At 36.1% G+C, this 11,377-nt stretch overlaps 1 protein-coding gene across 3 annotated transcripts; it reads right to left on the bottom strand.

The window, feature by feature from the left end:
• Window positions 1-439: 439 nt before the first annotated feature.
• LOC124399727 lies at window positions 440-11,223 on the bottom strand. 3 transcript variants are annotated; one of them, XM_046870873.1, is made up of 9 exons: window positions 11,069-11,223; window positions 10,505-10,598; window positions 10,248-10,425; window positions 9,377-9,519; window positions 8,614-8,790; window positions 5,851-5,967; window positions 4,657-4,743; window positions 4,331-4,478; window positions 440-2,152 (listed from the first exon to the last, which is right to left on the bottom strand). In XM_046870873.1, exons 1-9 carry the CDS (start codon window positions 11,080-11,082, stop codon window positions 2,100-2,102), a joined length of 1,011 nt encoding a protein of 336 aa, XP_046726829.1. In that variant the 5' UTR covers window positions 11,083-11,223; the 3' UTR covers window positions 440-2,099. The 3 variants fall into 3 exon arrangements, with proteins under 3 accessions (XP_046726829.1, XP_046726830.1, XP_046726828.1); XM_046870874.1 differs by having other exon boundaries at window positions 11,008-11,157; XM_046870872.1 differs by lacking the exon at window positions 11,069-11,223 and adding an exon at window positions 10,743-10,895.
• Window positions 11,224-11,377: the final 154 nt, after the last annotated feature.

The following is an 11,377-nucleotide window of genomic DNA, read 5'->3' as shown; positions in this document are numbered from 1 at the left end:
AGCAAAGATACCTTGTAGAAATAAGTGCATTTAAAATGGCACCCCTTTACATATTCATGTTTTTTCCTTCTCTCCTCAACCTATTTTCTAGTTTGTAGATTAGCTGAGGAGTTGAATAATGTGCTGTAGAGGACAGTGGGGAAATGTGTTTTAGAAACACTGTTTTTGGCTCCACTTATACTTCTTTTAAACATATGGATTATTATTTTTAATGCGTGACAAAGTATTCTCCTTCCTTTCAATTGAAGACTAAATAGTATCCCTTCTCCTAATAACTAGTAACATTTTAAACGAGGATGTTGCGCAGTTTGAGAGTTTCCAAACTCAAATAAAAGGAACAATTCAACAAATGGCTTGTAAAAACTGAAAAAGAGAAGTTCCCATTTTTTATAGACAGGAAAATGTATATACAAATATATAAATACATAGACACGATACATACAATAAAATAAATTTATTGTGTTTTGTATAATAAATACATGTATAAAGTAATAAACCTGTGCTATCAAAACCCAGGACAATATATCAAAAGCAATACATGTTTAATGCATTATGGTTAAACTTGTTTATAAACATTCTCATAATCACAGCATTTAAAGTAGAAATAGTGCAGTTATTCACAAAGTTTCGGTTATCCAAAAAAAAAAAAAAAAAAAAAAGTTACATGCTGTGTCGTAATAAAAGTAGAGAAAAATAAACTTTCGTTCCTGTTTATGTGTAACACTTCTTGACACTGAGCTCATGTATCAAAGTGTAAAACAAAAACCACGTATCGTTTACAGGATATACGTGAATTTTAGAAGTTTTGATAACATTTGATACATCCTTTCTTTCTTCAGTGAAATGGCCTCCTCACGTTTTGTGGAAACACACGATCAATTTTCTATCAGATCCCTCTGTCTAAACACATGCTTCAGTAGAGGGGATAAGACCTTTTGTACAAACGATAATATCGCTTTAATTTGCTTAGAACCTGCCTAGAAATCGTCTTCTATATTAAACATCAATGAGTTTTAGACTTTTCTTTTTGACCTGAAGGAAAAAAGATCCATTGTTGTTTTTTTATTGAATGCAATTCATTCCATATGTGGCAGCTCAGTCAACCATTTGCCTGACTGAACAATCCTGACTATAAAATTATAAAGGCTTCAACACTAGACCTATCTTTATACCTTTATTAGGGTAAATTGTACCTTTATTTATCATCTTTATTTCCTTTGCCCTAAAGGTATTTACACAATAACAGGGAATTGTGTAATCTTTATATAGCCATGGTTCCTGGTGACAGATACATTCTAAGAACATGAAAGATAATTCTACCATCCCAATCACAGTTTATTACTCTTTCTTCTGAGTTCAAGCCTCAAGTCAAATGACTGGAACTGAAACTCTTTCATTCCGGAATCGAAATTACGAATCTGCATCGTTCTTACAAGTAACACTAAACTAAACACACGTCTCTGATTTGTAAGAACTTTGTTACTTTACAAAAAGGATGATTTTGAAGTGCTTCCTTTACCCACACAGTACCCAGCCTTGTTGGTTGCATGTAGGATTTTGGCATGATGTTTTATCATCATTAAACACTATATTTGTTTAGATTATACATTTTAAAAATGGAGTGTCTGAACTATAATTTTTCAGGAATTATGTCACTGGTTACTGATATGCATCCAAGCATAAAGTAACAAGAAATACAGAGAATGATAGAAATAATAAAATAATAAAAGAAGTGGTAAAACAATTCAAAGCATATAAAAAAGAAAGCAGTAACAGATAAAGATGGAACCAAAGAACATCCAATCAGCTCATGTACAGCCATGTTCAATAATTCAGGTAATACAGGTAAAACTGAAACCCTCTGAGCACTTGATTCTTTTTGGAATTTAGAACGAAAGCTGAATTTTCTGAAGACTTGAAAGAAGCAAAATGGCAGCATGGGTTCATCACTTTCAATTTCCAGAGATCTATTCCAGGTTAATGAACCTACTTAACTGAAAGATTGGATAGCTGTAAGTCTAGATTTGCATCATTGTATGCAAATGTGCAACAGTTGCATTATTGTACTCCCGGACAAAATGCCACAATGCAGAACTTTTTCATGCTGGTCCAATTCTTGATGGGGAGACTTGCTGATTATCTGAAGAGAACACTTTAAAGAGAACAGAGGGAGAGAGAGAGACACCTGTAAGCAGACATTCATATGCAGCAATATAACAAAAGGGACATATGGGCAAATACTTAAACTAGAAGTGTAAACAATAATACAGGGAAGAAGCAAGGTTCGATTCTAACTCTCTGGGAAAACTCTCCCCGTTATTGCCATGGTAACATGCTTTCACACCAGTCTGTTTGAGTTTGATTTACATTGTACATAATGAAATCAGAAACAGAGAAAAAGGTTGTCTGAGGGATGTGCCACTGACTAGCTAGAACATTAAAACCACTTACAGATGAGGTAATTGATTATGTCATTACAATGAGACGAGTCAAGAAATGGGATACCAGATTAGATTTAGACCAGTCAGTTCTCAATGTTTTGGAAGTAGGAAAAAGTGTAAGGATCTGAGCATTTCCTGGTATGCAGTGATTAGTAACTATCAAAAGTTGTTTAAGGAAGGTGGCCTGGGCTGACAAATTAGGTTTTCTTTTGCTTATCTGGAAAAAGAATGCACCATGATGCATCTTGGGAAAAATTTTAACCAGCAGAGACAGTGTGGTACTCTGGGGAATGTTATACTGGGAAACCTTGGGTCATGGTATTTATGTAGATGTTACTGCACCTACCTAAACATGTTCACCCTTCATGTCAAAGATAATCATTAATGGTAGTGGCCCCTATATGCACCAAAATGAATCACTGAACAAAGGGTTCAGAAATAGTTTGAGAGACTGGACAAAGTGGTTCAAGGTGTTGACTTGGCCTCCGATCTGATTAGGCATCTGTAAGATGTGCTGAACAAACACAGAGGCCCCAATGCACCACTTAAAGGACTTTAAGGATCTGCTGATCACCCATCTTGGTGCTAGATCGCACAGCACACCTTCAGAACTCAGTAGACCTCTGGTGATGCGTTTCTACAGCACTACGGCTCTTTCCTTTGGATCGTTTTGCCTCTTGCTGGTCAGTTTAGCCATAGACGTTTATACAGGGCCTACTTTTTTTTTATGTTTGTTGGCTTATTTACCTATATAGAATATAAAACTCATTTAATCCTTACTACAAGTAATCCAAAGATATATGTTACAAAATCTTTCCAATATGTATAATTGCCCTTATATGCCTTATCACTGGATAGAGAAAGGCCTGGCAACCAAGAATATATAGCTAACAATAAAATAAATAGACACTGATTGAAAGCTAGAAAAGGATAAGCATACACTGTGTATAGTAGAATTAGTGGTTACTTTCTTTACCATATAACTTCTAACTAATAAATAAAGTAGGCCTGCCTAGTAAAGTAGCCAGCAAGTGTAAACATCCCAGCAATGCTTCAATGCTCTGTTTGCTCTTTCTGGTACCCTGCTGTGTTTATAATGAGTCATAAAGGTGGTTATAAAAATGTAGTCTTTATAAACTCCATACAATGTAGCTGTATCTAATAGTGTAGTTTTATTAAATATTTATCTAAAAATAATATTCGGGTTATTAAAAAACAAAATCTATAGATAGATAGAATAAGAACACTTTTTAGTATAACAACAATAACTTTGTTATACAGAAAATTGGGCTGATTTAATTAAAAAAAAAAAAAAAGCATTAACACTTACATATTTCTTTTCTCCTTTATAGTAATGTTGTTGTGGTTTTTTTTACGGTTTTCACTACAGTGTTATAATATTGTGGAGTCAAATACACTTACTTTCTGCTTTATTAGGAGTACAAGTGCATTTGCTTATTTGTGAATTTTCCCTATGTGCAATGCATAAAATCATGCAGATGCATGCCAAAAAAGGGAAAAAAAACTGCTGATCTCCTTGGATTTTCACAGACAACTCTGGTCTCTACAGATATTAACAAATGGCAGAAATGCTTTGCTGATGAAAGAAGTCAGAAGAGAATGGTTTAAGGATAGAGTGTTTCCAGCTGACACAAATGTAAGCTTTGGTCAGCCACTCTTTACAACCATGTTGAGGTGAAAAGCATCTCAAAGTGGAAACAGGCTCATGAAAACGGCACGGCTAAAGGCTGAACCAAGTGATGTTTTTGCAATGCCTTCTACATTGTGAGAACAGATCTAATGCACCGCTGTACCTAATAAAGTAGCCAGTGAGTGCTTTTCATTCTGTATTTCATTTATCAATTATTATCTTTCTTTGCAGCACTTACTTTTCTCTCGCAGACCCAGGCCGAATCTGCGGTACAGACTATACAAGCCCCAGAACAGCACACATTTGATGGCCACCGATAACAGACAGCCCGTTATGGTAGCAGCCTCCAGTATGTATGTTTTACTCTCGCCCCAGTTAGTAATGGTCTATTAAGAAAAGCAAAATAAGTTTCAATGCTTTGTTCTGATTTTTTTACCTGCATCCAGACTTCTAACAAGAAATATGTAGCAGAAGCTGGACAATTTTCAACGATATACAGTATTGAACAGAATCATGGACACAATGTAAACAAGTCTGTAAATAAAAGTGTGTTTCCAGACTTACTGAGTATAGGAGGTAAATGAAATAAGCCAGCTGAGGTAAGTTCTGGAGGGCAAAAATCCATACCAGTGGTTTCACTTCTTTCAAAACCTGAAAGAAACAGATGAAAAGCAAATCGTAACCGAGTTTAGATGTACCACTGATAATCAGATGGTGATAATGGCACTTATGCATTAAGTTGTGTATGGCCAGATCAGATCATAAAACGAACAACGATTCCACTATTACCTTATATATTTATTTCCTTGCTGAAATATCTATACAATCAAACCAACGTCTGGTTTGGGTGATCATACAGGTCTTATAGATCATTGCTAAGGGATAATACACTGCTCCGACCTGACCCAAAAAAGAGAGTTGTTGCTTCTGCCACACATGGTTGTGGAGGTTTCTGCTTACACTATGGTGTCATAATCACAGTCTTGATGTCACCCAAATGAGGATGGGTTCCCCTTTTGAGTCTGGTTCCTCTAAAGGTTTCTTCCTCATAACATTTAAGGAAGTTTTTCCTTGCCACAGTCACCCCAGGCTGCTCATCAGGGATAAATGCCCACTATTCATTTTAACTGTTTTTAACTCAAAGCTGCTTTGAGACAATGTCTGTTGTAAAAGAAAAAGAGCTATAGAAATAAACTTGACTTGACTTGTCGGATTTGACCATTTAAAGCTATTATTGAACTTTATTCATTAATTTTATACAGGTCGGTATAGAATTCTGTCCTCACTAAACCATGCACAGAGATAGAGTTATATTGATTTTAATTCATTTTTATAAATACTTAGAAATAAGAGACGTGATTATATTTATTTAAGGTGTTTCATTTCCCTTAGTGTTTTTAGGATTTTTTTCTGGATGGATGATTGGCTCCTCTATATTTGAATTGAGTCTAGTTCAGGATTACTGCAGTTAAGAATGGAAAGCAGTTGGACGATAAACATTTTTACACAAATAAAAAACGAAATTCTGTAGATATTTGCATGAATCAGATTCATGCTTGTTCGGACTATGTGGAGAAAATACTGTATTTATCCACTATCTAAAAAAAATAATAACAGAGGTGCATTATAGAAAATTAATCCTTATTAAAGAATGCAGAGTTCACTTCTCAGTTATCAGTTACGTTCAGGAGGTGCATTGGAACCGAGAAAATCACAAATCCTTTGAAACTTTCGAAGCTTTGATATATAGTGACTTACAGAAATGCCTCCGATGGCAGCAGTGATTACTGCCCAAAAAACACCAATTCCCAGAATGATTCTGTGAGCGGTGGACACAAAGGGGCCTGAGGTCAGGATCAGGATGCACAGGCACACCTGGTGAGCAGGGCAAAACACATTTAAACAGACATTTGTTACTTCTTATTAGATGCAAGGTTCCTTATAGGCTTGGCTTGTAACTAAGTAACAGTGCAGGTTTTTGTAATGAAAAGATAAATGAATAAAAGATCCATCGTGTGCGATCTTAATATAATATAATCACCAAGAAAAAAAAAGAAAAAGTTGCAAGAACCTGGTTATAATTAGTCACATTTTGGGTGAGTCTACTTACTTTTAGCACATCGTAATTTTCCCTTTTGTTCCAATTTTTTTTTCTTCCAGATTGTGAGGGGATCTCTTCAGGTCATTCCACATGTGTTTAATAAGAGATCTTGGTTCTAACTGGGCTATGCTACAATATTTAGCTTCTTTTTATTATTTTTGCCTTTGTGCTTTTGCTTGTTGTTCTGCTTGAATGTGATCAATTACTTCATCTTTACCCTTTTAACAGAGATGCAGGTTTTGTTCCATGGTATGATGTGGACCATGGTTTAAGCAGTCAGATTAAAACCAAGAACATGTCTATAAAATCCTACTGAAGGAGCTGGTCTTTATTTGGAGGTTAAGCAGATTCACATAATTGATGGCAGGGGTATGATAATCACTTGAGTAAATGTAATTGCTTCATTCTGAGTACAGTCACATGCCCCATTATAAAATGTTATGCACAGATATGCAACTAGTTATTTATTATTTGAATTGTGTTTGTTGCTTTATTCCCATTAAAGGTGAAAAGATATCTCACATTTGTACAGAAATGTGTATTTCCCCTGTAGCAACTTAGACCTCCACACACCCTTCATTCAACACTCAAAAGTCAGATTAAGAAACCCATAAATGCACACTACTGAAAACTGAAACCACATGTTCTTATAATCAGCCATGCTCAAAAAGTGTTTACTTAATATCCTCACTTTATTTGTGTCTGAATGAACACAAATCTAATAAAGCACACTCCAAAATCTTGTGGAACATCTTCCCAGAAAAGTAGTGATTGTTAGAACATGGAATGGGACGTTCAAAAAGTACATACAGATCGTTTAGATATGTGTCGACATAGTTGTCTACTGTTCTCATTAACCAAACATGCCAAGTCGGGAAGAGATTTTTAAGATTTTTCTTACACTTCATGTATTTTATTTAAGAATGCTAGAGATAAGCACTAAATCATTCTGAGTAGTAATGATGTTATCCAGCTTCCCATGGCCATGAAATCGAGCGAAAGGGTAACTATTGAGTAACTCTGTGTTGCAATGATACAACCTCTTAGTTAAGTCTTAGTGTGAGAACTTGAGATTCAGCCACTATGCCTTTCTTTTATTTGCACTTAAAATATTTACACCTATAGGCATTTATTTAATAAATTGAATAAAAGAGCTCTGGTTTAAATGTCATTTATAGGGTGTTTCACCAAGCGTATTATACAATAATGTCTAAACGTGTAGTAGCAGTAAATCAGCGTTCAACAGAATGCCGTTATTGCTGCAGGACCGAAAGTCCAGGGGGTGGAGTCGGGACCTGATGCACCTCCTCCTATAAACCAATAAACACCAGTGGTGGATGAAGTACACAAAGCATGTACTTCTATTAAAGTAGAGATAAAAAGTAGAGTGCTCCCTATAAACTGTCACTTGAGAAAAAGTACAAAAGTATTTGAATTTGTGTTATTTATTTAAAGCCATGAATAAAAACTTCACTCGCTACATTATTAATACAATTATAAAATTAATCCATGCATAAATTAAAAGGAACGACTGATATAATTTTGAAAAGCGGTGAAGTTAAAGTAAAGGTCTCTCCGATTTATTTAGCCATTTATGTTATGAGTTTCTGTTCTTATATACTTAGATAATTGCTGTTTCGGTTCCATAAATGAAAAAAATTCCCAAAAACATGATAAGCCATGTTTCAGAAAATAAGATGATGTGGATGGCAATTTCATGGAAAAATTATATCCATATATAATGTATGTAAAATGGTAAAAAGTAAAAAAAATTTAACAGACCTACACTTAAATCCGAGCTGAAATGTTTACAGACACTTTAAAACAGAAATCTTATCAAACCAGTCTTGTGATTTGAGTGATTTCCACTCACCAGTCAGCTCTCCTCTATCGTAAACCAGATTTAACCTAGGGAGGATGATGGCTATCACATGCTTTCTCCAAGACAAATGAAGTCTGCCAAGTGCGTCTTTTCAAAACGTGTTGCAGGACCCCCAACCACCATTTGTGGCTGTGTCCATTGGAACAAAGCGGGATCGCTTTACATTTGAACATCTGTACACACTATGTGGTGCAAAACGGTCCCAAAAGCTTCATACTACCACCACCTTGCTTTATTTTTTCACCTAATAACACTCTCTTCTTTGCTAGAAGGCTTTTTCTTTCTTATTGCGAACAGCAACAAACAACAGTCTGGAGCAGAGGCTTTTTATTTCCCACAGTACTCACAAGCAGATTTAAACACATTACAGACATGGAAGCATCTGTTGAACCCGGATTTTGGGGGATTTTTTGTTTATTTTTTGTGCAAAAATTGCAGAGACTGAAATGTCTACATGTCCCTTTAAAAGTGCAGGTAAACGACAGTGCTTCGTCATTTGTGCTGCGTTAGATTGGGGTGCGCAATCAAAACAACTTACTTGTGCCTGAAGATCAAAAGTCACCATAGAGAAACAGAGATTGAGCAGGCAGTACTGCTCCTGCAGGCTTTCCAAAGCTCCACCCACCCTGAAGGCCATCATGTTGGGCCTTGTGATGAGCAGACCGACACAGATCAGGTGCGCAACACCCAAACATATGATGCACGCAAACCGCACCTGCAAAACAATTAATTGTTACCTGACTGGATTCTAGATCAAATATATTGAACATTTGTTGACAATCTACATGATCTTCCTGGTGCATCAACCAACAAATTATTGGTGAACTGACTCACACAAGTTTACATTTACATTTGCGGCATTTAGCAGACGCCCTTATCCAGAGTGACGTACAAACGTGCTTTGAGTCTCTAGTAAGGAATAAATCTACACTGGTACGCAAGATTACAAACTTAATATAAATAATATAAACCTTCTTACTGGGTTTGCTCTTGGCACTATATTAATGGTATATAACACCAATCCATGCTTCATGCTTACACCATTATACAGTGACATTTAAGAATGAATAGGGTTTGTAAACTTATACTGGTGTAACCATGTCATGTGGTTTGGTCTTAAGCAATAGACTTCCTTTTTTTGCGTAATTTTAACATTTCTGTGTGTTTTGCTCATTCTGTGGTGCATGAACCTTAGATTCCTGTGATGTTTTGCAAGCTTACTGCTATACCAGGCCAAACAGCTACACCAAAGTAAGAAGTTTTGTGTAGAAGTGTTGATGTTGAAATGGCGGCCGGTGTACCGTTAGCAGGGTCTCTTTCTCTTCAGGTACAACATAGTTGATGATAGAGCGCACCATGAGCACGAATACGCACAGCCCAAAGACAATCAGCTCCTGCTTGTTTTCCTGCAGAACGCCTCGAACGATGTAGTAGAAACAGAACGCTGGGGAAACATCACAGATATTTCTAATATTTAATAATGACACACTGGCTGATTTGCATTCCATTCGTCACAATTATAATTTTAATTTATCAGTATTATTTTTCATTCAATATGGTTTTCTCAAATGCTCCGATGACCTATGTTTAGAGGAAGAAGAAAAAAAAAAAAAAAGAAAAAACCTGGGTACCTGTGAAGAAACCTCACAAATTGTAAACACGTTCGCTCGAGTAAAGTGGTTTTGAAATTTGTGCCAAACTGTCATGTATATTCGAGTGCACCGACTGCTCATGTCCTCCTTTTGCTATACGTCAGATTCGAATGGAAACTTTTGTTAAGTACAACAACAAAAAAATGCTCGTCTTAAAAAAATGATACTGATGAACAAAGATCGTTGTTGGAGAACTCTGGCATGATTTTAATCTTCTTTTATCTGAAAATCGCTGCTGCGTTCAGTTAGAGACACAAACTTGTGTTAACAAGTACCAGAATAACAAGTCGAACAATGAAGAAAGTAATGCAAATAAAAAAATAAAAAACGAAAGTAAACTTTTATGTTTGTTATATAAAGTTAATGACTACCAATTTAGAGTCTGAATCATCAACAACAGCACTGGAATGCATCCTGGTTTATGGTTTAATTATATTCAGAATAATAACACAAAGAAAAGCCCTGATCATTACCATTTTTAAAATAGGGTCAGTTCTATAAATTATATATGACTTCTTACCGATGCCCACAAGCTGGATGATGGAGACGGTGAGATCGTCATTGTCACCCTTTTTCTTCTCATTCTGGCTCTCTTTGGAGATGTTGAATATAGTCAGGATGAAGAGCACCACCATGGAGAGGAGTGTGAAGCAGAAGTATATCTTCACAGGGCCCTGGAGCTCGGATAACTTCTTTATCTGGAAAAAAGAAAGAAGACTGAATTAGATGTAAGAGACCGAGTTTAAGGGAATCATGCCCCAGAGAAAGATGACCTACTGGTCCACATGGTGTGGGTATCAGCTCGCCATGCCTCGGCTTCAGGTTTGGAGAAGGACCTTCCATGCTCTCTTGGCGCTGAGGCAGCAATGGACTGCAATGGCAAGAATCAGAGAGGATATTGCATTACTTATTGAATTATTTGTAAGTTATTCAAAGCACATGCACTGATCACAGGAGTTCATGAAACACAATGCATGAGAGTGTGAAAACAACATGCATGTAAAGTTTTCACCACCTCACGCTGTGCATTCTGATTATCCCACATGGTTCATCACTCATCTTGCCTGATATACACAACTATTATTACTATAACTATATATTTTATTTTTATTTTTATTTTTTCATGCAAAGATGATCGACCCAGTCTTCGTCTTTCTTCGCTACCCCAAATTTTGCAAAAAAAAATAAAAAAAACAAGTGTCAAATGACAACATCTGGACCCTACGTAGTGTACTACGTCTGAAAAAAGGGAGGAGGGGTATTTGTAACCAGCCCCTTACCTGTTTTTAGCTTACCGCTAACCTCGACCAATGCAACAAGTGTCTTTGGCTGAACGCTTACCGACTCTCGTCCATTGCGAGACATCAATCCAGGACACCGCTACTTTTCCTTGTAGGTTAATCATGTACAGGCGGTTGTTGTTAGATGTCGCTTACATTTTAAGTAACATTACATATAACGGGAGGGGCTGAGCGATGACAACACGCCTACTTCCTCCTTTACATCCACGCCTTTTTACCAATCAGTAATGCGTATTAAAATTGCAATATATCTCATAGTAATTTTTTATTATTATTTATGTTTCCCGTTTGTTCCGCAAATACCACAAGTAATTAAAAATAATTATTATTATTCATAATAAACTTCTTC

The sequence above is a fragment of the Silurus meridionalis genome, chromosome 17 (genome assembly GCF_014805685.1).
Source record: "Silurus meridionalis isolate SWU-2019-XX chromosome 17, ASM1480568v1, whole genome shotgun sequence".
In the NCBI taxonomy this organism is placed as follows: Eukaryota; Metazoa; Chordata; class Actinopteri; order Siluriformes; family Siluridae; genus Silurus; species Silurus meridionalis.
The sequence above is the reverse complement of the archived record's forward strand: the minus strand, read 5'-3'. Positions and strand labels throughout refer to the sequence as shown.

Bases quoted from the DNA above. Each gene is read 5' to 3' on its own strand.
- LOC124399727 (XM_046870872.1), bottom strand. From the start codon at position 10,786: ATGAGTGATGAACCATGTGGGATAATCAGAATGCACAGCGTGAG. The intron at 9,520-10,247 runs GTAAGAAGTCAT...ATGTTTCCCCAG, and splicing joins CATCCAGCTTGTGGGCATCG to CGTTCTGTTTCTACTACATC. The intron at 5,968-8,613 runs GTAAGTTGTTTT...CCTGCTCACCAG, and splicing joins CTTTTGATCTTCAGGCACAA to GTGTGCCTGTGCATCCTGAT.